This window comes from Odocoileus virginianus, unplaced genomic scaffold (genome assembly GCF_023699985.2).
Source record: "Odocoileus virginianus isolate 20LAN1187 ecotype Illinois unplaced genomic scaffold, Ovbor_1.2 Unplaced_Scaffold_6, whole genome shotgun sequence".
NCBI lineage: Eukaryota > Metazoa > Chordata > Mammalia > Artiodactyla > Cervidae > Odocoileus > Odocoileus virginianus.
In genome coordinates, this window is record NW_027224268.1 from 938,350 (window position 1) to 963,411 (window position 25,062).

Below are 25,062 nucleotides of genomic sequence, written 5' to 3' on the forward strand. Positions count from 1 at the left end.
CACTTTTTTTTTTTTTTAAACCAGAATTGCTTTAGCATCTGGCATACTTAGCAATGAACTCTGTAACACAATACAAAAAAAGATGAACAGCCTAATGGAAAACTACGGGGGAGAAGGGGAGAAGGGACGGGAAACAACTGTTTAGTACTTTAAAGCTGTTCAGCTATTAACATAAAAAAATCCAACAATAAGGGGCAAACAACCAAACTGAATGCCCATTAAAGACAGTGTTTGGCTTAGCTTAGCTTATATGTACAGAGATAAGTAAACCAAAAATTTTCCAAACTGGCAAAGATTAAAGTAATCTGGCATAGGAACAGCAAAATTTATTGTTGACAGTGTAAAATTTTTTGTAGTCTTTATGGACGGCAATTAGGAAATACTTTCTCTTGATATAATTTATACTAAGGTAATGATCAGAAATGGATGAAAGTATTTAAGAAAATCCACCACAGGACTGTTTATGGCATGGGATTCTTTAATAGTGCAAAATTTAAAATAACTTAAAAATCCAACAATAGGGATATAGCTTAATAAACTGATAGAGCCACACTATGCAGTGAGTAAAACTAACAGACTAGGGCTTGATGAAATAGGACAATGTCTGGTGTGAAAAAAACATTTCAACTACAGCCATGATTTTTTTGTAAAAAAAAGGTGTACACACATATACTCAGAAAAAAAGACTTAAAGTAACGCTGCAGTGTTAATTGGTTATCTTTAAGGGTCAGGATTATAAGTAATTTTGGGGCTGTATACATTTTATGTTTTCTAGGTTCTCTATACTAAACACACTATGATTATCAGAGAATAAAAATATTTTAAAACAGGGTTCCAGTCTACATATGGTTTCACCAGACTTGCTAAGCCACATGAGCCGAGAGCCCTCCATCCAAGTATGTAGCCACCATAATAAATAAAGTGTACAATCACTGAAAAACACAGTAAGTTTATTTGGATTTGGGGCTCTGAAGAGTTCGGTCTCTGCTCCCTGACCTTCTCCCACCACGGCTCCTGGACCTGGAGGAGCTCTGGCTGCGGCTCCTGCGGCTGTGGCTCCGGCTGCCCCGTCCATGGCTGCGGTCCCTTTTTCTTCCTCTGCTTCGGGAATTGTGCCTTCCCCGGCTTCTGGACCTGTGTTTGTGAGATTTCTTGGCCCCATGACTACTCCTCCTCTTCCAGTCGGCCTCCCCGTTCCTCTTGTAGGAGTGGGCCGGCCCAGGGCTCCTCCTCCTCCTCGGCCTGCTGTAGTAGTCATCGTGGGGGCCCAGCCTCGCCCTCCTCTCTGAGCTCTTCCCAAAGGAGGAGCCAGTCCGATCTGGAGATAGGTAGATGTCTCGATTCGCTTCCCAAAACTCATTGTTGGGATTTCTGAACACATGAAGGAAGTTGCAGTGTTTCCCTCTGGGACACTGCTGTATTTCAAATAAACCTGCAATGGCACAGTGAGGAAACGGCATTTACTGCTGGCACTACATCCTTTTCACAAGGTACATTTCTGATGTTCGCTTGTGATAGGACTAGTTTCTCCTTACATACTCTGACCTCACAGTTTGGGTTCCCTGAATTTCAAAAATATTCAATGCTCTAACAAAAGGCACTGTAAAAAGTAATAGATCAGAACTTTTAATTAACCAGAATGTCCCATTCCCCTACTGGGTTATGGTGTAGAGTGCAACCCAACCAATGGCAACCAGATTATTTATTATTTTTTCTATTGTTTTACCATCCTGTTGACTGACAATGTAGATCCCTAACTAACACTGAAGAACCAGCCCTGGTCGGCAGTCCTGGTGGCAGCATGCTTCGAAGGCACGGTGGTGGGAGGACAGAACCACTGGCTAAAATTAAAGAGCATGTTGTAAGTAGAGGATCCTATATTTTCTTACATTTCAAGAAGATGATAAACACTGGCCTAATGCTTTAAGTTTATCAGGTGCTTTTAATACAAAAGATTTTTGTCAACAGTGAAATCTACTTGCACAGTTTAGAGATCCCTTGAAGATTTTCAAACTTTTTTGAAAAAGCGGTAAATTAAATATGTAAAAGAGTTAAACATGAGATACCTGTATACCACACACTATATACAAAAAGTCAGTCAAAATGGGTCAGAGTCCTAAACATAAGCTATGGAACTATACATTCTTGGAAGAAAACATACAAGTAAATCTTCATAGCATGGGCTGACATGGATTCTTAGATAACGATACCAAAGCACAAGCAAAAAAAAAAGAAAAAATAGATGAATTGGGCGTCATCAAAATTAAAAACTTTTGTGCTTCAAAGGACACCATCAAAGTGAAAAGACAATCTATATAATGGGAGAAAATATTTGCAAATCATATCTCCAATAAGGGACCTGTCTGTAGAATCTATCAAAGAACTCTTACAACTCAATAACAAAAAAACAAAAGAAAAATGGGCAAAGTATCTGAAGAGACATCTCTCCAAAGATGATATACAGTGGCCAATAATCCAATAAAAAAGACACAAAAAATGCTCAGTAGTTACTAGTCACACTCAGAAGCACCTCACTGAAATCACAATGGATTCCTGGCAACTGACAAAAGTAACTGCCTTCATGGAGAAAACAGAGCCATCTCTTTCAGTCCCAAAGTCTTTAAGGCATAATGGTTCTTCTGGCTTACCAAAGCAAGGAATTCTAAATTCCTTCCCTCTACCGCCCCGCCACTTCACATGATTTTTAAGTGACAGCAACCATTAAGACCAGGTTGCCAAAGATTCAGATTTTATAAATTACAGATTTTGAAATAGGAGGTTTTAAGCAAGTATAAAGCGAAGTGAAGCAAAGGGTAAGGGAAGTGGCCCCTGAAGGCACCGGCAGCTCTTCTCATAGCTTCCGGGGCACTTCAACAATAAATGGTTTGGCTAAGCCTATTTGATAGAAATCACAACAGAATGACCCCTTCAAAATTGCCAGCTACTCAAAGACTAATTCATTTCCTGATGCGGCAGCCACTATCTGATAAATCAATCTGACGGAATGTGCCCTGACGAGGTTCCAAAGCTATAATCAATCTCTAAGGCACAAAAGCTTGTATTTCAATAACACAGGAAGTGTTACAGGTAATGTTTTAGGTTCATTAGGGATAAAGATGGGGAAAAAAACAGCTCAAGTGAGGAGCCAATAAGTAGAAAACAGACACAACTTCTCAGGCTTCCTGCAGAGCCTAGGACTTTGAGCACTGACCTTGTCAACTATACATTGTGCCCCTAGTCACTGCATCCATAAAGTGACCCACAAGGTCGGTTACAGGTCTAAAACGTGATGTACTTTATATAGTGATCTCTGTTCATCTACCAGGTGAGGCAAAAGCTAACCTCCACTCCTTTAAAAGGTTGCTTTCCCCCCAAGAATATCACTTTATATGACAGTGGGACCGTTGGGGGGAGGGGGGAATCATGTTGTATTTACCACAAATAGCCATTTTCCATCGGGTCACTGGGCAGAATTCACACTGAAGCTGTCGTCCTGCGTACCACCGTCCATTAAACAGAGAAAGGGCTGCTTGGCATTCTTCTTCCCTTTAAACCACAAATTAAAGGATGTACTTTAGAGTAACTTTCTAAAGTAGAAATGTAGATTAATCCCATTGTTAACTAACTCTGTATTTGTTTACCAGAGGGCCACCAAGCTCACTGCTTCCGCGCTACCTAGGGAGTCCTCATTACAGCATTCAAGCTCCTGAAGCTCACAATTTATTCAGGAAACTTTTTTTTTTTTAACTAACCTCTCAGAGATCCTGATGCATGGAAATCAGCTTGAGTCAAAGCTTCTTAAACCAAAAGACTGGACCATTAAAAATGCAGAAGTGTTTTCCACTGTCAGCGCCCGTTCTTTCTCAGTTCAGATCGCTATCCTTCCTATTACAATGGTTAATTTACCCCATTAGCCATGGCGCCATGCAGGAAACAGCATGACGAGCAGAAATGACACGCTAACTGCTCTCTTAGCAGACAAAATGCACACTGAAGTTATCTGGGGCTTTAATTTCTCACTCTTTCAATTTATACTTTTCTGTTCTCTATTCTGGTTATCCCTTTCCAGTTTGTGTTTTAATTATTAAAATTATATAAGTAAAAAATTCACTATATTGCAAAATATTAAAAACTCTAAGTATACAAAGAATGAAATACAAATATATAATTTTCTAATCCTTTCTATATTTCTAGATCAGCTCCTAATATTTACACTTTTAAAAATACCATGCAGGGACTTCCCTGGTCCAGTGGTTTAAAGACTGAGCTTCCAATACCTGAGTTCGATCCCTGGTTAGGGAACTAAGATCCTGCATGCCCCACCCTGTGCGGCCAAAAAAAAAACCAAAACCATGCATATGAAAGCTATATAGTCAGGGGAAAAAATCCCACATGTCAATGTAAGTCACAACACTGTGACAAAATGTGAAGATGTTTATGTTCAGAATACTTACGACTGATACTGAACATACACATTGCCCCTCAGATGAGGTTCCAAGTTGCAGCTGACCTAAGGAGCAATGAAGAACTGATTTACCAAAAAAAAAAAGTCAAAAACCTAAGGAAAAGAAGCCCTCCAGTCATCATACGTACTTCTGTCCAGGCCAACATTACCACAAGGTGTTATCAATCAAAAATTTCAAAATTAAGATACTACCCCATGCTCACATCTATTTAAGGCATACTTCAGCACATGGCAGTGTTGCAGGGAATTACCTGATCCTTTTTTTGTTCAAAGATATGAAATGTCTCACACACACATAAAAATAGACTATTAAAAAAAAGAAAGAAAAAAAATACAGAGACTAGTAATCAGCCCTTATATACATCACCCAGATTTAATACTAACATTTTCCATTTTTGACTGAGCATATTTAAATACGTAAAACATGAAAAGACCCAGTTGATGCCCTTCCATCCTATTCTCTTTCCTCCATCATATACGTCAGCACTCCCCTGAGGTTGGGCAAATCCTTTGCATTCCAAATACACACAGACACAGGCACCCCTATCTACACAGACCCAATACCCACAGCACACACATACATGTGCACGCATGCTAAGTCGCTTCAGTCTGCCCGACTCTGTGACCCTATGGACTGTAGCCACCAGGCTCCTCTGTCCATGGGATTCTCTAGGCAAGAATACTGGTGTGGGTTGCCATGCCCTCCTCCAGGGGATCTTCCTGACCCAGGGATTGAATCCACATCTCTTATGTCTCCTGCATTGACAGGCAGGTTCTTTACCACTAGCACCACCTGGGAAGCCCATACATATAGACAGACAGGCATATACACATATATGTGTGCCATAAAATATATATATATATATATATATGTATTATGCATGGACATAACATACAGGCGGAGCCTGTGCCCTCACCTTCCCATCCCACCTAGTACTTCAGAGGGAGGCAAACCAGTCCCTCCTTCACTGCCTATGCCCACCTTAAACTGGATCACTTTCCCCACGTTCCTGAACTCAGGGAGCACGTCGTCATAAAAGTCCAAGAACTGCTGGTAGGTTTCCTCTTCGCTGTACTCCAGGCTTGCATCGGGGTCGTAGTCGTCCCTTCTGCACTGCTCCATCCCAAACGTTGTAAACATGCTTTTAATAAGAAGGGTGGGACTCGATGTCGGGAAATTGTGTTTACGTGAACACCTGCATATGAAGGAAAAACTTCAGCAGTCCAATGGTGAGAAATTACACATAAGATACCTGCATTAAACTGTGAGATAAAGACTTGAGCAACTTAGCTGTTTTGACTGAACTGTAAGATGACAAACCTCATTCAGACTTTAAATATCAACACTTAACAAAACTGTTCTACAGCTGACCGATATACTGGATCTCATTAAAATGTACAGTTGGGAATTATTTCCAAGTTCAGGAGTCATTTTAGCTGCCTCTTATTGAAATTCAGAAAGCCTTACACACATGGAAGCACATGGAAAGAGAAGCTGCGTGGGCATGACAGACAGTGATGACAGGCACAGAGACACTGTGCGTGGGACTCAGGACAACGTGAGAACAGTGCAATCCTGATTCCATACAGTCACCAACAAACCCAACACGTAGAGAACAGAGTATTTGGAGAGTTTTAGCTAAATGGAATGCACTTCGTAGTTTTCATGGCATTTTTATATTCTTTCCTCTGATCCTTGCAACCTATTATGACAGCCAGGGCTAGTATTTTCTCCACTTTGAAAGAAAGAAAGTGAGGCCTAGAAAAGCACACAAGTTACATGACTGGGGAGAGAAGATCCCAGAGATCTGAGCTAATCCACAGTCCACTGCTTATGTGTTATATGATGTGGTAAATGTTAAGGAATTTCTCTTTAATGAAGGAGGTTGACCATTGTGAAGAACAATTTTCTTTTCACAGTTAAACTAGACCGGGTTGTAACTGAGTAATTTTTTACAAAAAAATCTTTCATATGAGTTTACTTTCTTATTTCTTTCTTTCTCCTCAAATAAAATGAAGAGGGAAAAAATAAGATTCCAAATCATCAAATTTTCCTGATTAAATTTCCAGCTTAAAAATTACAACAAAATTTTTAGAAAAAAAATCCCAAGAACTCTTTAAGAAAAAAAAAGTTTAAGAACAAAGCAAGTGTTAGAAAAAAAACAATGGCCCTGAAATAAATGTTTAACTCATGTTTACTTTCCACTGTCTGTAACATACATCTGTACACCTGGCTGAGACAATGCACAGAGAATGCCTTGCACATACCATGCCCAACTCAGAAATGTGCAATCAGTGCTCATTAGTGTGAAATTTTCTAGTTTCCAAAGGAATCTCCTAGATTATTCAGCCAAAGACCTAGTAATGAGATCCATCTTCCCAAGGACAACTGCCCACAGAAAAAAGAACAAGGATTCAACCTGGTTGGCAGTGTTAGTAGAACCAGAATTTTACAAGTATGAAGCACATACAGAATTAAATGAAAAACCAATTTAACAAGGTTAAAATTCTCATGGGATTCTTATATCTGAATGAACTGGGCTCTAGTACCCAGGATGTCAAATGAACATTTGTGAGTTTTGGAACAGTGCCAAACTCCCCATCTAGGGAAAAATCCCACTTGGCCTGGAGACAGTCCACATAGTCTGGGTGTATTTAAGGCCAGCCCTACTATATTGAAAATTCAGCTAAGACAAGGGATACTTGGGAAGGCAGTCTAAAGCTGTTGTACCCAAACCCATGTGATTCTTAGAATCACCTGGGAAGAGCTGAGATTTCTTAGGTCCTGTCCTAGATCAATCTGTTCAGACCTCAAAGAGTGAGGAACCCATGTTTTCAAAGTAACTCTACACCTGGTCCTTAAGGTCAGTCATGTCTGGGGACTCCCGGTTTAGGCCATGCTATTTACCCATTACTCAGATCCTTGAATCAAGTAAGACTGCCACAAAATCAGGTAGTTGGACATTACCTAAACTGGAAGGTCAACCAATAAATGGCATGGGTCTCCAAATGCCCCCTCAGGTAGAACTGACTATGCCTCGTTTTCTCTTCTTAGGGGAGAACTCCAGGCACTCACTACCCTTGTTCTTTATAGAATGAAGTTACACGCTAAAGTAAGGCTGTGATTATATACTGAAGGTCTTTGTGAGAAATATTCTCATGAAAATTACATATGCAACTGTTAATAAAATATCCATGAAAGTTACTGTCCACCTTCCTACTCAGTATCTTTATACAGTATTCTATGGGAAAACATTTAGACTCTGATGCCTAGAAAATTTGTCATTCCAGAGATCCCACTCATTTCCTTTTTGGTAAGAACTACAAAGCTCATTGCTGCGTGGGATGGATACGACTCCAAAGTCAAATGTACTGTATAGTCACAGTAATGCACTTCTCCTTTCCTTGCTTTCTATTTATTTTATTAAACAGTGTAGTAGACTATGAGCCTTCTTTAAATCACTTCTGGAAACAAGTGAGGTATAAATAACTACTCTGGTCAATGAATTTTACTTTTCATCAGTGATTATGTTCTTTAAGGACCAAAAAAAACCTGAGCTCCCCTCCAAGCTGTGACTCTAAGAAAAATCAACTCCAGAAAGGTTCTAGAATTGAATTCTGTACTAATTACAGAAACAAAATGACCAAAGAGATGCTTAGGTTATGCAAGTGTGTGCTGATGTGATAGACCTTAACAGAGAAGGACAGTTGTATGATCTTGAGCAAGTCACTGGGGCTCTCTGTGAAAGGTGAGCAGCAGCTTTGTTTGAAGGGATGGTACTCGATTTTGTAACTGCTAGTTTCACGGAATCTTATTTCACAACTCATCACCTGAGTGATAAAAAAATCCAAATCAATCTCAAACATTTTTTTGATAGTTGTGATGGTGAAATGTCACATGCCTATGAATATATTAAGAAATCTTCACAAACTAATCTGACTACTGTCAATATTTCCTTGAAATGGCTCTCAGACCTGAGTTTTGAGAGCCTGACAGTCCATTCTCCTTTTCACAAGTAAGTCCTGTCAACCAATTTCCTGAAGCCATTTAGGACATCTTCCCTTCTCTCACTTATGCCCAACAGAAGAAGAATCCAGAGTCCGATGACTGCAAACCTTCACATTTAAGGAAATGTTAGAGGTATATCATAAATGAGGAATTCTGCAGCTTGGAAACTTTACACACAATTTGGTTCAATAACCCGCCCCCCCACTCCCGTTGCCAATGCAAATATGAACTCATATTGAGTCTCAGTTGTCTTTCAAAGGTAATTCACTGTACATTTTTTTCTTTGGTGGGGTATGTTTTACATCAATCATTACTATTTTGATGAAATTAAACATATAAGGATACGAAGGGGGATAAAGTCTTTCTCTCTTCCTTTTCCTCAAGAGGAGGAGGAAAAGGAGCCCAGTTCCTCAAGAGGAGGCTTTCACTATTGACCAGATTCTGTGAATACTTTCACAGATATTCCGGGCATATAGCATCCCAACTATAAAACATAAAAGAAGTCACAAATCCTACATCAGTGACTCTCAATTCTGGGGCACATTACAAATACTTGAGCACATTTCAAAAATTAGGGTGCCCAAGTCTCAAAAACTCTGATTTACTCAATTTGAGATAAGACGTAATTTTTTTCAAGCTTTCTAGATGATTCTAGATGGAATCCAGGGTTGAGAACCACTGTCCTTAAAAAATGTAAAATGATGTGACGGCTTAAATTTAAAAAGAAAGAGAAAGCTAGAGAAGGTTCATATTTTCAAAGAAGGAAATAAAGCTCACAGCATGTATAATTTTATGAATAAAATAAACATGAGAGACAACATACAGTTTCTCATTAAATACATATGAATTTGCCAATTCATATCCCTTTTTATGATGAATAAGACACTAAGATATAATTAGATCTTTTCTTCTGCAGAATGAAAATTAATAATTAGATTTTGCCTCAGATGGATTTATTCAGCATTATGAATTATTTATCCACTTTAAGTTCATTCATAAACAAGCCAAATTATAAAAATCACCACTGCCTGCCATACAGTTGATATTTAAATATTTGCTAAATGAATCAAAACATCAACACTTAGTTTTCTACGTGAATGTCCTGTTTTAAAATCATTGATCCAAAAGAGGCAGGGAACCAGAGGGTCTCAGAGAATAATGGCAACAGTAACAAAAAGAAATTAACAGCAAACACTCAGCGCTTGCCATGGGCCTGCCATATTCGACCTGCTTTCCCTGAATTCACTGATTTCAGCCTCACAACTGCCTTGGGGTGGGGGGTACTACTTTTAATCTCCATTTTACAGATGAGGAATCTAAGGCACAAAGGGCTTAAGTAACTTTCTCACCATTATAGCCACTAAAGCCAGATGCTGAACTCTGCGTCTGTTCCTCAATCAGAGCAAACTGAGAATGTGCACTAGAATTTTTCTCTACTCACTCAGATCCTGTCTTTCACAGACATCCCTTTGGGCATGCCAGTTTTTAAAGCTTTATTCATGCACAGTGTTTGCCATTCAAAAAATAAAGTCAGGCTGCTCCAGTCTTTTGAAATAGATTTCCTCATCCCAGTTCACCCATGTGGACCAATATAAGCGCAGGAAGAAAACAAAAGTGAAAGGTCCTCAGACAGCTATGGGAGGAATGAAAAGGAAGCCCTGCCAGAGAACTGGACCAACCCATCCAGGGGCGGGCGGGGAGGGGGGTGTCGGGGAGCAGGGGACACTCAGCTTGGGGAACTAGAGCAGCAGCAAGAACATAGCAGAGGCCTGACTGAACGTGAACATTTCAAACTCCAGCCCGTGCCGCTCCCCAAAAGGGAACTTGGAAACCTTGATGTTTTGAGTCACTTAACTCTGACACAATAAAACAAAATTGGTTACCTATCTCCAAATCTGCACGCTCCCGTTTTACTGTAGAATGGACAATTAGCTCGATCTTTCTCCATTACTCTTAATTCCGTGGGTGGTTCTGGGTTTTGCCATGTGGCACCATTTTCCAACTGTTGAAAATAACCGTGACTTTATTTGATGTAAAAATCCACAAAGAATTAAATGTTTAAAAGGTATTCAAATATTTTGGTCAAAAATAAAAACAGATTCCTGTAAAAATATACACATTTAAGTTGTGCCACACAACCGAGACTCTACAAACAACTGTCATGAGATAGGGGCTATGTGTCTCTCCTGGTTCCTGGGCACTGTCCAGCATCAGGCATTGCCACGGCTACCAGGAGCAGTCACCAAGGTTTCCCTTCTGTCCATCGATTCTGAAAAGAGTCGAAGGACTTGTTAGGGAACTATCCCTTGATTTACTCTGAATCAAGTTAAAACATCCATCTGGGTATAAAAATGTGTGAGGCTGATTATACATTATTTAAGGATTATAAACAGGTCCAGTCCACAGGGGTGATTTTTGCTTTTATTCATCAATTCACTTTTTTGTTGCTATTGTAGAAATCACAGAGCCTCAGATGTGAATCCCACATTCAGACAGTATCTAAGTAACTTACCACAAAATTAACATTACTGGAAATAGTGTTTTTAAAGAAATGTTCATTGGCCTTAAATTGTTAATGAAAGGTTTTGAAAATACCTCATTTTCAGCCTGCTCCAGCATCTTCTGCACAGCTTCCTACAAATGGTGCAAACATAGGACTAATGAAAACCTTCGAAGTCAGGTAAGTCATATCTGGTTTATCTGGTTAAGAATCTCATTTATAACAATTTTAAAAAACCCATCACACAAAAGGCTTCATGTTGTAATTTGCTTTCTATAGCAAAGATCTTCTGAAAAGCTTTCAAAAGACATACAGCTGAGAATCTTCATTCAACTAGGACATTAAACAGCTAACATTTGAAAACATAGTCTTCTAATAGTTTCAGTAAGAGTAATATTTGGCAGATTTGAACATACATTCCACATTCTAGTTTTTAAGGTGAGGTACTAGTGAATATCATAAAAGACAATGGTAGCTGAAACATCACAAACACTTAACAGATGCTACATTATGATATGAACAGTAGGAACTGGGACTGATGAAAAATCTCAAACTTTCTGATAAGACAGTAACACAGTTCTGCACTATGCCAGTAAAATTTTACCTTCTTGGCATTTAAATAAGCTTTAAATTATGTTTGACAGACTTTTCCCTAGTTCCTTAAAGTAATACATAGAAGACTCATATGTCTAGCTGCTTACTTGATTAACTATCTGGCCATGTAAGGGTCCTTAGTAACTTAATGTGCTCAAAATGGAACTCTACTCTTCCCTCCCCCTCACCCATCTAAATGCCTCACCTCAGAAAACAGCTGCATGTGCCTACATGCTCAAATTAAAAATGTATGGCTTGAATTCTCTTCTCCTCCTTTCCCCTTCCTGCCCATTCAGCCTACCAGCTAGAGTTCTGCTAACTGCCATGACTCATTACAAATCTGTGTACTTCTCTGTATTAAGCATCAACTGTCATCCAAACTACCATCATGTCCTGTTTGGAGCAGCAGCCTTCTAACTGGTCACCACAGTTCTACTCTTGCCTCCTTGGTCATCACTCCCAACCGCCACCCGCTATTCTTTATACAAAAGTTAGAATGATCTGTTAAAGGTAAAGATATAAATTAAATGAAGTCAGTCCCTGCTTCAAAACTCTTTAATGGCTTCCCATGACACTTCAGGTAAAATCCAAACTCCTTCCCACCCAGGCCTTACATGAATGACCCTGCTACCCTCCTGAACTTGGGCCCACCCCTGTCGCTCTCCTTTTTGGTCTCTAGGATTTAGGCACCCTGACCTCCTTTCAGCTCCAGGCTCAGACCTCCCTGCCTCTGCCTGAAACCCTTCTCCCCAAGATCTCTACACTCAGCCGTCAGTTCACACATCGGCACCTCCTCAGAGCAGTCTTCCTTGACAGGCAATCAATCAAAAGACGTAGTTTCCTACCACAATCAGTCTGTCATGTGACCTTCTTTCTTTCTTTATACCACATGCTGCTGCTGCTGCTGCTGCTGCTGCTAAGTCACTTCAGTCGTGTCCGACTCTGTGCAACCCCATAGACGGCAGCCCACCAGGCTCCCCCGTCCCTGGGATTCTCCAGGCAAGAACACTGGAGTGGGTTGCCATTTCCTTCTCCAATGCATGAAAGTGAAAAGTGAAAGTGAAGTCGCTCAGTCGTGTCCGACTCTTAGCGACCCCATGGACTGCAGCCCACCAGGCTCCTCCGTCCATGGGATTTTCCAGGCAAGAGTACTGGAGTGGGGTGCCATTGCCTTCTCCATTATACCACATACTATTACCTTAAAGCACCTAAAATGATCTTTTTGGTTATTTATCATTCAGTTTCTCCTTCAAGAAACTGAACACAATGAATACAGATCTTTGTAGCTGCCCTATCTCCAATACCAGAGAAGCATCTATCTAGCTCACAGCAGAAACTCAGAATGCAGATCCCTTTATATATGCTTAGAATTGACTTCATTTTACCTGCTTCTCCTTATGTCTCACCAGACTTCCTTTGAAACAAAAACTTAAGCTTTTATCTGGTGCCAGAAAGACCTCAATTGAAAACCATTCCACTGTTAAAATAGAAATTTATTACTCTTGCTCTAAAAAAAAAAAATATGACAAGCTAAAAACAATTTTCCTGCCCCGTAAAAACCTAGCATGATCCTGCCTCATCTGGAAAGCAGTACTCAAGTAAGGGTGTTTAAAATTTACACTGGAATTAACCGATGGCCTGAGACACAAGAAACAAAGGTTGCTTCTACCCCATTATGACTAAGATGTAAACAAATGCATTTTTCCCATGAGCAGGTGATTACCCAATTTTATGCTATTCAAATATAGCAATATCACAGAAAAGATACATCCTGATGAATCAGTGAAGGAAAGATGAGCTGTGATATCTTTGAAATAAATGCACTGTTAAGGAATAGCAGCAAAATAGACCAAAGCAATCTTTAAAAACAATCCTAGAAGATAGAGATGTATACAAATACCTTAAGATTCTTTCTTTGTGAGAGCAACTATGTTACTTACAACTGCCTTTAGAGCACAAGTTAGAAAAGAAGTCAAAACTTAATAACAAAAAATATTTCCTAATCTCTCAATACTTGAGCTTCTGATTTCTTTCAATCTATTAGTTCTTGCTGACATGTCCAAAGTAGTAAACTCTCTTATGAATCAAACAAAGGTGGAAACTATAAAAAATAGTATTCACTAAGTAAGTCAACCCATATACAACAAAACCTCAGAAAAACACTGTCTGCTGTGGAGTGGTACAAAGTGTAAAGCAGGGGTCAGCTGCCTGTTTTTATCAATAAAACAATAAGGTTTTATTGGAATTTGGCCACAACCCTTTATTTGCATGTTACCTATGGGTGCTTTTATGGGACACTGGCACTGTTGGATGTTTTCAACAGAGACCATACAGACCATAAAGCCTGAAATATTTACTCTGGCCCCTTACAGAAAAAGCTGGCCAATCCCTGGTATATAGGTATATAAGATAGGTAGAGTTGGTGGAAAAAACCTTAATTTAAGGCATCTGCCACAGCAAACACCCAGAGAAAAGCATCATTAAGAAAATGTTAGTGTATATCCAAACTAAAAACATGACTCTTTCTAAAGAAAAACACCAAGCTCAAACCCTGATATGCCTATAGCTTATTGTTCCACCCCATCATTCGCCCCATCCACCCACTAAGAGGATACGCAGTGCGTTTATCCTCCTGTGACAGGAATCACCTCTCTTTCTTTCTTCTCCTGTAGCTTCTGCTGCTCCTCTTCTCTCTCTTTTCTCTGCTGTTCTTCCCATTCTTCCTTTAACTTTCTCTTTACAGAGGGAAAAAAATAAAAAGAAGAAAGGAAACTTTTTTCAGACTCACATTTTTACAACATTTGGCGTATGGGGCAAATCAATGGAAAATGTTAACATTGGTAATATGAATAACATCCCTCCCCGTTTTTTATTGGTTGCACCAGGTCTCAGTTGCAGCACGCAGGATCTAGTTCCCTGACCAAGGATCGAACCCAGGCCCCCTGCATTGGGAGCACAGAGTCTTAGCCACTGGACCACCAGGGAAGCCCTAACATCTGGTTTTTAAAGTTCAAGGTATGTAACTCTTACTGAGAGTCATTTTGGTTAACTAGTTAGTTAACTGGTTATCTGATTAGTACCGTACCTCTTGTTCTTCCTGCCGTTTTCTAGCTGCCTCTTCCTTTTCCTTCTTTATTCTGAATTCTTCTTGTGCCTTCTGCTCCCGCAGCAACCATTCCTCATGTAATTTTTGCCTATTGATGTAATGATGTGATCAAATAAAAGGAATGGGTGCTAAACCAAATACATCCAAACATATATGACAATAAAATGACATTTTGTGAATGATGAAAGTATCATGAAAGATATTTTCTAGAAAGCAGTTAAGTGGAGGTAAGAGGACCAGGATATACGAGTAGTGATCTTAGAAAAGCACTGCATTTTAGCAACTATCCTCCTAGAGGGAAACAGTATAAAATCACTACTTCTACATTTCCTAACTGTAACATCTTTACACAAAACAATGACACTCTAGCTTTCTCTTTAGGTTGGCCACAGTGATGTTTCAGTTCAGTTCAGTTCAGTCGCTCAGTCGTGTCCGACTCTTTGAGACCCCATGAACCGCAGCATGCCAGGCCTCCCTGTCCATCACCAACTCCCAGAGTTTACCCAAACTCATGTCCATTGAGTCGGTGATGCCATCCAACCATCTCACCCTCTGTCATCCCCTTCTCCTCCTGCCTTCAATCTTTCCCAGCATCAGGGTCTTTCAAATGAGAAGCTCTTCACATCAGGTGGTCAAACTATTGGAGTTTCAGCTTCAACATCAGTCCTTTCAATGGACAACCAGAACTGATCTCCTTTAGGATGGACTGGTTGGATCTCCTTGCAGTCCAAAGGACTCTCAAGAGTCTTCTCCAACACCACAGTTCAAAAGCATCAATTCTTCTGTGCTCAGTTTTCTTTATAGTCCAACTCACATCCATATGTGACCACTGGAAAAACCATAGCCTTGACTAGACAGACCTTTGTTGGCAAAGTAATGTCTCTGCTTTTTAATATGCTGTCTAGGTTGGTCATAACTTTCCTTCCAAAGAATAAGCGTCTTTTAATTTCATGGCTACAATCACCATCTGCAGTGATGTGGGAATCCAAAAAAATAGTCAGCCACTGTTTCCCCATCTATTTGTCATGAAGTGATGGGACCGGATGCCATGATCTTAGTTTTCTGAATGCTGAGCTTTAAGCCAACTTTTTCACTCTCCTCTTTCACTTTCATCAAGAGGCTCTTTAGTTCTTCTTCACTTTCTGCCATAAGGGTGGTGTCATCTGCGTATCTTGAGGTTATTGATATTTCTCCCGGCAATCTTGATTCCAGCTTGTGCTTCTTCCAGCCCAGAGTTTCTCATGATGTACTCTGCATATAAGTTAAATAAGCAGGGTGACAATATACAGCCTTGACGTACTCCTTTTCCTATTTGGAACCAGTCTGTTGTTCCATGTTCAGTTCTAACTGTTGCTTCCTGATCTGCATACAGGTTTCTCAAGAGGCAGGTCAGGTGGTCTGGTATTCCCATCTCCTTCAGAATTTCCCACAGTTTATTGTGATCCACAAAGTCAAAGGCTTTGGCATAGTCAATAAAGCAGAAATAGATGTTTTTCTGGAACCCTCTTGCTTTTTCGATGATCCGGCAGATGTTGGCAATTTGATCTCTGGTTCCTCTGCCTTTTCTAAAACCAGCTTGAACATCTGGAAGTTCACGGTTCACATATTGTTGAAGCCTGGCTTGGAGAATTTTGAGCATTACTTTGCTAGTGTGTGAGATGAGTGCAATTGTGTTGGTAATTTGAGCATTCTTTGGCATTGCCTTTCTTAGGGATTGGAATGAAAACTGACCTTTTCCAGTCCTGTGGCCACTGCTGAGTTTTCCAAATTTGCTGACAAATTGAGTGCAGCACTTTCACAGCATCATCTTTTAGGATTTGAAATAGCTCAACTGGAATTCCATCACTTCCACTAGCTTTGTTTGTAGTGATGCTTCCTAAGGCCCACTTGACTTCACATTCCAGGATGTCTGGTTCTAGGTGAGTGATCACACCATCATGATTATCTGGGTCATGAAGATCTTTTTTGTATAGTTCTTCTGTGTATTCTTTCCACCTCTTCTTAATATCTTCTGCTTCTGTTAGGCCCATACCATTTCTGTCCTTTATTGAGCCCATCTTTGTATGAAATGTTCCCTTGGTATCTCTAATTTTCTTGAAGAGATCTCTAGTCTTTCCTATTCTATTGTTTTCCTCTATTTCTTTGCATTGATTGCTGAGGAAGGCTTTCTTATCTCTCCTTGCTATTCTTTGGAACTCTGCATTCAAATGGGTATATCTTTCCTTTTCTCCTTTGCTTTTTGCTTCTCTTCACAGCTATTTGTAAGGCCTCCTCAGACAGCCATTTTGCTTTTTTGCATTTCTTTTTCTTGGGGATGGTCTTGATCCCTGTCTCCTATACAATGTCACAAACCTTTAGGTGCCAATAAGTGAGTAACATCCAGCTTTTCACATTCAGAAAGTATTATCCTTCCTGTTCCATGCATTTTAAAAGTGCCAAATGCAGGACTGTAGCACGATCTGGCGTTTCCTGCTCTAACCCTTGGACTGCTATTCTTTACAGTTCAGAGATTTGGTTTGCCTCAAGCAAAAGAGAACTATATTGTGATCACGTCTTTAAAATAAACCTACAGGTTTTAAGAACAGATGACAAAGAGTTAAAAAAATGCGTGGATGTCTAGTTTATGTTTAGAAATGACCAGTTATAAAGAGTGATCCTGTATTAAAATGGCATCTCAGGTATCCAATACCACAAGTTTCCAACTTAAAGGTTATATTTCAAAAGTTTATTAGCCAATTTGGTGCTTATAACCTAGACTGTATATTGTCCCACTGAATTTGTAAAAGGAAAATGAAGTATGAGAAACTGTGCTATATTATATTACTTCAGGGACATCAGGACTTAAATAAGGTTTTATGTCTAGTCTGGGGACCCAACCGCAATTTCAAATACATGATGGGAGAAAGTATTCCATTTCCAACTACAGATTCCAAGAACCCATCTTTTAGCCATGGCAGAGACTGGCATGTTGCATATGTCAGCGTTTCTGTGTATGTCATGGGGTATATGTAGATGTTTCAGTATGCAGAACTCTGATTCATGAAGTGCAGTATTTTCAAATAATTATCCTGCTTTTCAACAGTAAAGTATTATGCAACTCTTAAAGAAATAAACAAATATTAATGGAACACAAAGACACATGTATGTGATTTAAAAGAAGCACCTAAGTACATGGGGAAGCAAAAAAGACTTCCCTCTTTCATGCTATACATATTATCTTCATCGTAACAGAAATCTCTAATAAGAACAACCAGAGTTATTATAGCACCTCCTATCTGTTCACACTATGTTAAGCACTATACACTTACCACCTTATTAATCTCATTCAATCTGCTCAATTCTACGTAGTAGGTACTATGATTATTATTATCATATTTTTTGGCCATGCCATGCAGCATGCGGGATCTTAGTTCCCCAACCAGGGAGTCCTAACTACAGGACCACCAGGGAAGTCCCTGTTTATGTCCCTATTTAGGGTGAGGAAATTGAAGCTTAGAGAGATTAAGCAACTTGAACACAGCTAGTAAGTAGCAGGGCCAAGAATGTAATGCAGATCTGGCTGAATCCAACTCCATGTTTCCCATCACCACTACCTTTCTTTTCCCCCAGCACTTTGATATTTCCACCTACTTATGTGCTTAGGCAGGTAATAGGAATTAATTACAAGAAAAAGAGGCAACATTACTAGTGAACACACTAAATAGCTGGAGAGGGTCTATCAAGTTTTTTTCCCTTTAAAATATTATTTATTTTTTGTTGTGGCAAAGTATATATATCATAAGACTTACCATTTAAGTGTATAGTTGAGTAGCATTAAGCAAATTCCTATTATTGTGTACCACTTTTTAAAAAAGCCCAGAAAACAAAACACTACTCCCTGAAAAATATCAAAAGAAAAAAAGAGCAGAATATTTTTGTCATCTTGTGCTGGGGAAGGTCTTTTGAAGTCAGACATCAAGGCCAGATATCATGATGAAATTGACAACATGGAAATCAAATTAAGTAACTAACACTGGAATCTAAGTTAGGACTGATGACAAATGAAAAAAATATACATCACACACATGACAGATATAGGAATAATATCCTTAATCAAGTAATAACACTGCTTACATAACAAAAAAAAAATGTATTCCCAAAGAGAAAGGTTTAAGCAATCTACAAATAGATAATATATAAAAAGATACTCAACCTATGAATTAAGTAGTATATATCTGAACTCTACTCAATACTCTTGTAATGACCTATATGGGAAAAGAATCTAAAAAAGGAGTGGATATAAGTATACATACAACTGATTCACTTTGCTATACAGAAGAAAGTAATGCAACACTGTAAATCAACTGTACTCTAATGAAAGTTTTTTTTAAATGTACATTTGAAATGATGAGAAATAACTTTTTACTATAGAAGTTTTAAGAATTGATAATGCCTATTGTGAGTGACAGTATGGAGAGACGGGCACCTTGATTCACTCTTGGAAAGGTGGCGAACTGCAAACCAGGATGCTTTTTCTACCTGCATAAAAGTGCATTTTATGTGCACTTTTCCTCTTGGCATTTTTCTAAGGAAATAACAGGACAATACCAAGGATATATAATCATGGATACTTGCTGCAACTTTTTTTAGTAATGGTAAAAAGCCTGAATGTAAATAAATAACAAATAGTAAATGACAGTAAATTAATAATAAATGTGATTTAACAGTAAATAACATTTATTTAGAGAACTAAACATTCATCAGTAGAGAACTATAAATTATGAATAGGGAATAAATTATGCTAGTCATACAATGGATACTGTGTTGCTATTGAAATGGTTGAATTAGATCTCTGTATCAACATTGAAGTAAATGTCCTATACACTTAGCGGAAAAAAGCAATCTATAGAAAAATATGTATAAATATCATCCCACGAAAGAAATATATGTATATATTCATCTACAGTTTCTTTCTTACCTTCTTAACAGTGGCTATCTTTAGGTATGTGGAGTTTATTGAAGTCTTTTCACTGTTTATACTTACTAATTATCTGGATTTTTTTTTTCAAAAAACATTTACAAATTAGCAAAAGAGTGAAAAAAACTTTTTTTAAAGACAACATCTTGTTTCAGCCCATCAACTAGAGATTTAAACAGCTTATCCAGGGCATTTTACAAGATCTATTTTGTATAAGATTGTGTAAAGAAGACCTGTCCTAGTTAGCGAAGACTTAGGATATTAAGTAAAAGAACTGGGCTTGCAGAAAGAGCTTTAATCAGTGCTGACCTCTCTCTCTCCAATAGCCTCTCTTCTTCCTCTTGTTCTTCAGTAAAAGCACCTGCCACTGATTCCTCTTCCTCCTCCTCCTGTGAGAGTCCTGAAGGAATGTAAATGTTTTAGGATACTATCCGTACATTACAAAGCCTTGGTCAATAATTCAGGAAAAAAATTATATAAATTTTTTATCTTTACAATTATGGTACAAACCTCTTTTTAAAACTTTCTAACAATAAAGGGCCCCAACCGCCCAAATTGGAACAATGTGAACACTGAAAAGAACAATAATGGTAGTAGATTAACACATTAAACTGATACCCCCTAAAATGGTGAGATATGGGAGGAAACATCCATCTTTATAGAAGAATGGCAACTGAAAAATGTAGAAAGACTTAAGCAGAATAGTCCTCAGTGCTGTACCCCACTGTAGGAACTAACTGTTGGGAAGAGGATATTTATTTACACTATCTCAGAATACCAGCCTACAGATGAATACTAATTACAAAGGGGGAAATATCTATTACAGTGGAGCCATCTGATTGGCAACACTTTGACCACACTTCGCATCACTAGGAGTGGAACAACTTGACATGAGAGGCCCCCAGATGTATGCAATGAGAGCTATACAGCATCAACTGTGTAGTATTTTGCCACAGAGTGTACCTGAGGCTACTCAGAAGACGTACTAATCTAGAATGCAGGGCATTCTACAAAACAACTGGCTTGAGTGTTTCAAAATAACCAAACTTGAACTGGGAAAGTTTACATATGGTCTGTGTATATCATATTGCTGAATTACTACTCCTTTATTTGTTTAGTATCGTGGCCTTATTTTTAAGAGATGCAGGCTTAAGTATTTAGGGGTGAGGGCTATGTATATGTACCTGACATGCAAAGGGTTCAGAAAAAATTTGTACATGTGTCTATCTATCTATATACAGGGAAAGTAAGGCAAAATGTTAACAACTGACAAACCTAGGCAAAGGGTTCATGGATGTCTACTGTACATCATGGATGTCTACTGTACATTTTGACTTTCTGTACATTGGAACATTTTCAAAATAAAAACATGGGAAAATAAGTCCTAATATAATTAAAATCTATATCCTCTTCTACTCAAAATTTAAATTTGTGGGGAGAAAAAAAAGGAGGAAAACTGCAGTGATCTTACGGAACTATAACAGAAGATCTCAGGCTAAATGGAAAAACATACTGTCTGTCACATACATTAAGTATTTAAAAAGTGAAAAGTGTTAGTCACTCAGTTGTGTCCAACTCTTTGTGATCCCATGGACTGTAGCCCACCAGGCTCCTCTGTCCATGGAATTCTCCAAGCAAGAATACTGAAGTGGGTAGCCATTCTCTTCTCCAGGGGATCTTCCCGACTCAGGGATCGAACCTGGGTCTCCCACACTGCAGGCAGATTCTTTACTGTCTGAGCCACCTGGGAGGCCCATATTAAGTATAGGTCTAACCAAAGGCTCACCGAGTCCTAGATAACTACAGTACTGAACCACTGAATGATGCGGTGGTTCCAGGCACTGGCCCTCCATGCAGTTGAAAATCCATGTCTAACTTTAAAGTCAGCCCTCCACATTCACAGTTCTTCCATATCTGCAGTTCTGCATCCTTGGATTCACCCAACTGCAGACCATGTAGTACAATAGTATTTACTGCTGAAGAAAATCCACATATAAGTGAACGTGCACAGTTCAAAACCCATGCTGTTTAAGGGGCAAGAGTGTATCTAACTGTATTAGACATGTAACTATATATGGAATCATTCTACAGTTTTCCAGCTTCCTTTTTTCCTTCATGTTACCTTAATTTCTGGTAATGCCGCTTATTTCAGGTTATTTCAAGTTGAATTGGATGCTAAAGAAGCTACCTGTAATAGAAAGGTTGATAATCCAGAAATTTCTACCAATCACTTGACAATTCACTCTAGAGCAATTCTTACAGAATATTTCTATATTCTAGTCTTCTGGGTAATGTCTGGACATTCAAGTGTGCTACAACGCACAGCAGTGTTCGGTTGACCACAGTATTCATGAAGCACCACTAAGTAAAAAATTGTGAGTTCGAGTAGGCCAAAGCAGGAGCAGTCATCCAGAGGCAAGTGCTTCATTGTGGCTCTGCCATTAACCATATATAATCATGAGCAGACCAGTAAGCTGCATCCTTCAACTGACTATAAACTGCCAAAGGACACATCCACTTGCCTATTCATAGAGACTTACTCCAAATGCGCTTTACAGAGTTAAAAGGGAATAAAAAATATCAATGCAATACATTGGAATTGAAGTATGTAAAGAAAAAGAGAAAGACTTTTTAAAAGTTGGGGCATGTTACAAGAAAACAGGTTAGCATAGTAAGGAAACTGAGAACTTTAAGGAGGGTGGGGAATTACTAAGGGCATCAATAATGCCAATCTACCCTGTTTCTCCTTTTATCCCTGATGCTTTATCCTGTCTCAAGTGGACCAGTTTTGAATTAAAAAAGAGATAGTAATACAGGCTGCAGGGCAATGCACTGTTCCTTTCACTCTAAATATGGCAAGTATTGCTACTCAAGCAGTTTCTGGGCAACTCTAATGATAAATAAAACCTCTATGGCTATTTTTCTCAAGGCCCAAAAATCCTGGTTCCTTGAAGCCATGGTCTGTGGACTTCAAGAACTGTCCAGGATAATTTACTAGGCATATTCTGGTTAATGTACATGACAACCATTATAACTCAGTACTCCTGTGCTATTTTAGTGCTTCCATGTGCATTTATTACTACTATATAACTTTACAACTAAGGTCATTAAACAGGTAGGTTTAATGAACAGACATTAGATTCTGCCATGTGAGGGCCAAATGACACCACCACCAGTACAGATGAAGGTTCCCACAGTATTTTAATAGGAAGAAAAAGTGATAAATAACCACATGGCAATAGTAGTAGTAGCATTCCAAACTCCACTCAGTACCATGTTAACGTCCTGAGCATCTGTTTCTCATCATCCCTGCTGCTGCTGCTGCTAAGTCACTTCAGTCGTGTCCGACTCTGTGCGACCCCATAGACGGCAGCCCACCAGTCTCCCCTGTCCCTGGGATTCTCCAGGCAAGAACACTGGAGTGGGTTGCCATTTCCTTCTCCAATGCATGAAAGTGAAAAGTGAAAGTGAAGTCGCTCAGTCGTGTCCGACTCTTCGAGACCCCATGGACTGCAGCCTACCAGGCTCCTCCATCCATGGGATTTTCCAGGCAAGAGTACTGGAGTGGGGTGCCATTGCCTTCTCCGCCCATCATCCCTAACATTGCATAAATGTAGATATAGGGACGTCTCTGGTGGTCAAGTGGTTAAGACTCCGCATTTCCACTGCAGGGGACATGGGGTCCATCCCTGGTGCGGGAACTAACACCCCACATGCCACGCAGTGTGGCCAAACCAAAAACCAAGTTTCATAATTAATTTCATCTGTTTGTATTTAAATAAGATTAACAAGGGGGCTCTCAGGTTAGTGTAGTTTGAGAAAAACTTGCAAAATGTCTAAACCCCTCGAATCCTGCTGGTTTTACAAAGAAAAATATTCACCGAATACTTACTATGGGCAAGGGCTGTGCTAGCTGCTGTAATTCATGATGCCTGCACCTGTAATATTAGATACTTTATAAATACTTCCACGTAATCAGTGGGTGATGATTCACCACGACTTCTTCCCCCTCTTGGGTACTTTTACCATTGCTTCTGATATGGGTCTAACAACTTTTTGAAGGGTCATGGCCACAAGCAACTGTGTATCTGATAACAGTACTTGGACGAGAGTCGCGGGAGCAATTTCATACACAGAAAACAAGATAAGTAAGTCCATTACCAGAGTCTCTCAGTCGAGCGAGTTCCTGTCGCCGTTTCTTTCGTTTCTCCTTCTTCAGGGCGGCCCTGTACTTTTTGTGGCTGGAAAAACAAGACACACACTCCAGCGTTAGCGACCGCAACTGCAGCACTGCCTGAGCTCCCTTCTCCGCGCCCAGTGATAGAACTCCAACAGTGAAATCTTGCTTCCCGCGTTTTAATTACAGAACATGCCTTTACCACCGCCTCGCCATCCCATGCGCACACGACAGGTCTTCTCCATCCTCCTCTGCTCCCCTTCTCGCCTCCCTGAGCCCGCAGATGCCCACTAGTAATTCAGGCGCGCCCAGGGAAAGGATAGAGCTGCCGCGGTGGCTCGTCTGCTTGGCCCAGCTCCCCCTTTACTTCATGCTTGCACATCTTCCATGCCCAGCCTCGGTCTGCTCCGTCCCCTTTTCTCGTCAGCTCATCTTGCCTAACCCAGCTCACCTCAGCTTCTCCGAAAACAGCATATTCTCGGGCTCCGCCATCTTGCCAGCGCCGCCACGCCCACAGGAACCGGCCGGAAAAGGCGGGCTTGAGGACGTGCGCAGGCGCAGTTGCTGCGCGGCTTCTCGGGCGGGCGTGGAGTGGAGCGTTTCTCTGCTCCGACTGACCAAAGACTAAAGGCCGGGGTAGGTGGCTCGTGTTCCCAAAGTCTGCACAACTAAATGTCTCCTTCCCGAAAAATCCTCTGGGGCACCTACCCCGCCCTGCAAGTAATTCTTCTCTCCTAGCGCTTCCCCAGTGCGTTATCATTACCTCTCCCCAACTCATTGTGAGGTGTTTTGTGGCCAAGAAGTTAGTCACACCTCTCCTTTTCTCGTCATCCATTCACGAAGCCTCATCCTAAACAACGCGGCTAGCCTTCCTTTCCAGTCCGAGGCTGTGCCTCCATTCGTGGTTTCACTTATCGTCGCCTCAGACAGCCCTCCAGTCCTCCCCCTTCCACTGACACCTGCCGGCTCTAGAGGCTACAGAGGTGCAACCTCTGCTGCCAAGGAATTTCCAACCTAGAGACAGAGAAGGACCAATTCACAAATAAGATTATATGATATAGGCAACTCAGTTTACGTTACATAGGCCACTTGGGAATTCAAGGAGAGCTTTCTAATGCCCGAGTTGTTTTGAAGGCAGTTAGGCTAACCCACCTGCCAATGCAGGAAAGAGACGTGGGTTCGATACCTGGGTGGGGAAGATCCCCTGACATAGGAAATGGCAAACCGCTCCAGTATCCTGGAGAATCCCATGTA

The 25,062-nt window shown here is 40.0% G+C and overlaps 1 protein-coding gene across 2 annotated transcripts; it reads right to left on the reverse strand.

The window, feature by feature from the left end:
* Positions 1-933: 933 nt before the first annotated feature.
* On the reverse strand, positions 934-24,385 carry ZRSR2 (zinc finger CCCH-type, RNA binding motif and serine/arginine rich 2). 2 transcript variants are annotated; one of them, XM_070462619.1, is made up of 12 exons: positions 23,793-23,874; positions 23,524-23,569; positions 19,941-20,031; positions 18,463-18,551; positions 14,654-14,762; positions 14,217-14,303; positions 11,070-11,108; positions 10,358-10,476; positions 5,448-5,661; positions 4,455-4,510; positions 3,437-3,546; positions 934-1,432 (listed from the first exon to the last, which is right to left on the reverse strand). In XM_070462619.1, exons 4-12 carry the CDS (start codon positions 18,486-18,488, stop codon positions 951-953), a joined length of 1,242 nt encoding a protein of 413 aa, XP_070318720.1. In that variant the 5' UTR covers positions 18,489-18,551; positions 19,941-20,031; positions 23,524-23,569; positions 23,793-23,874; the 3' UTR covers positions 934-950. The 2 variants fall into 2 exon arrangements, with proteins under 2 accessions (XP_070318720.1, XP_020735101.1); XM_020879442.2 differs by lacking the exons at positions 18,463-18,551; positions 23,524-23,569 and adding an exon at positions 24,260-24,385 and having other exon boundaries at positions 23,793-23,872.
* Between the last annotated feature and the right edge of the window lie 677 nt (positions 24,386-25,062).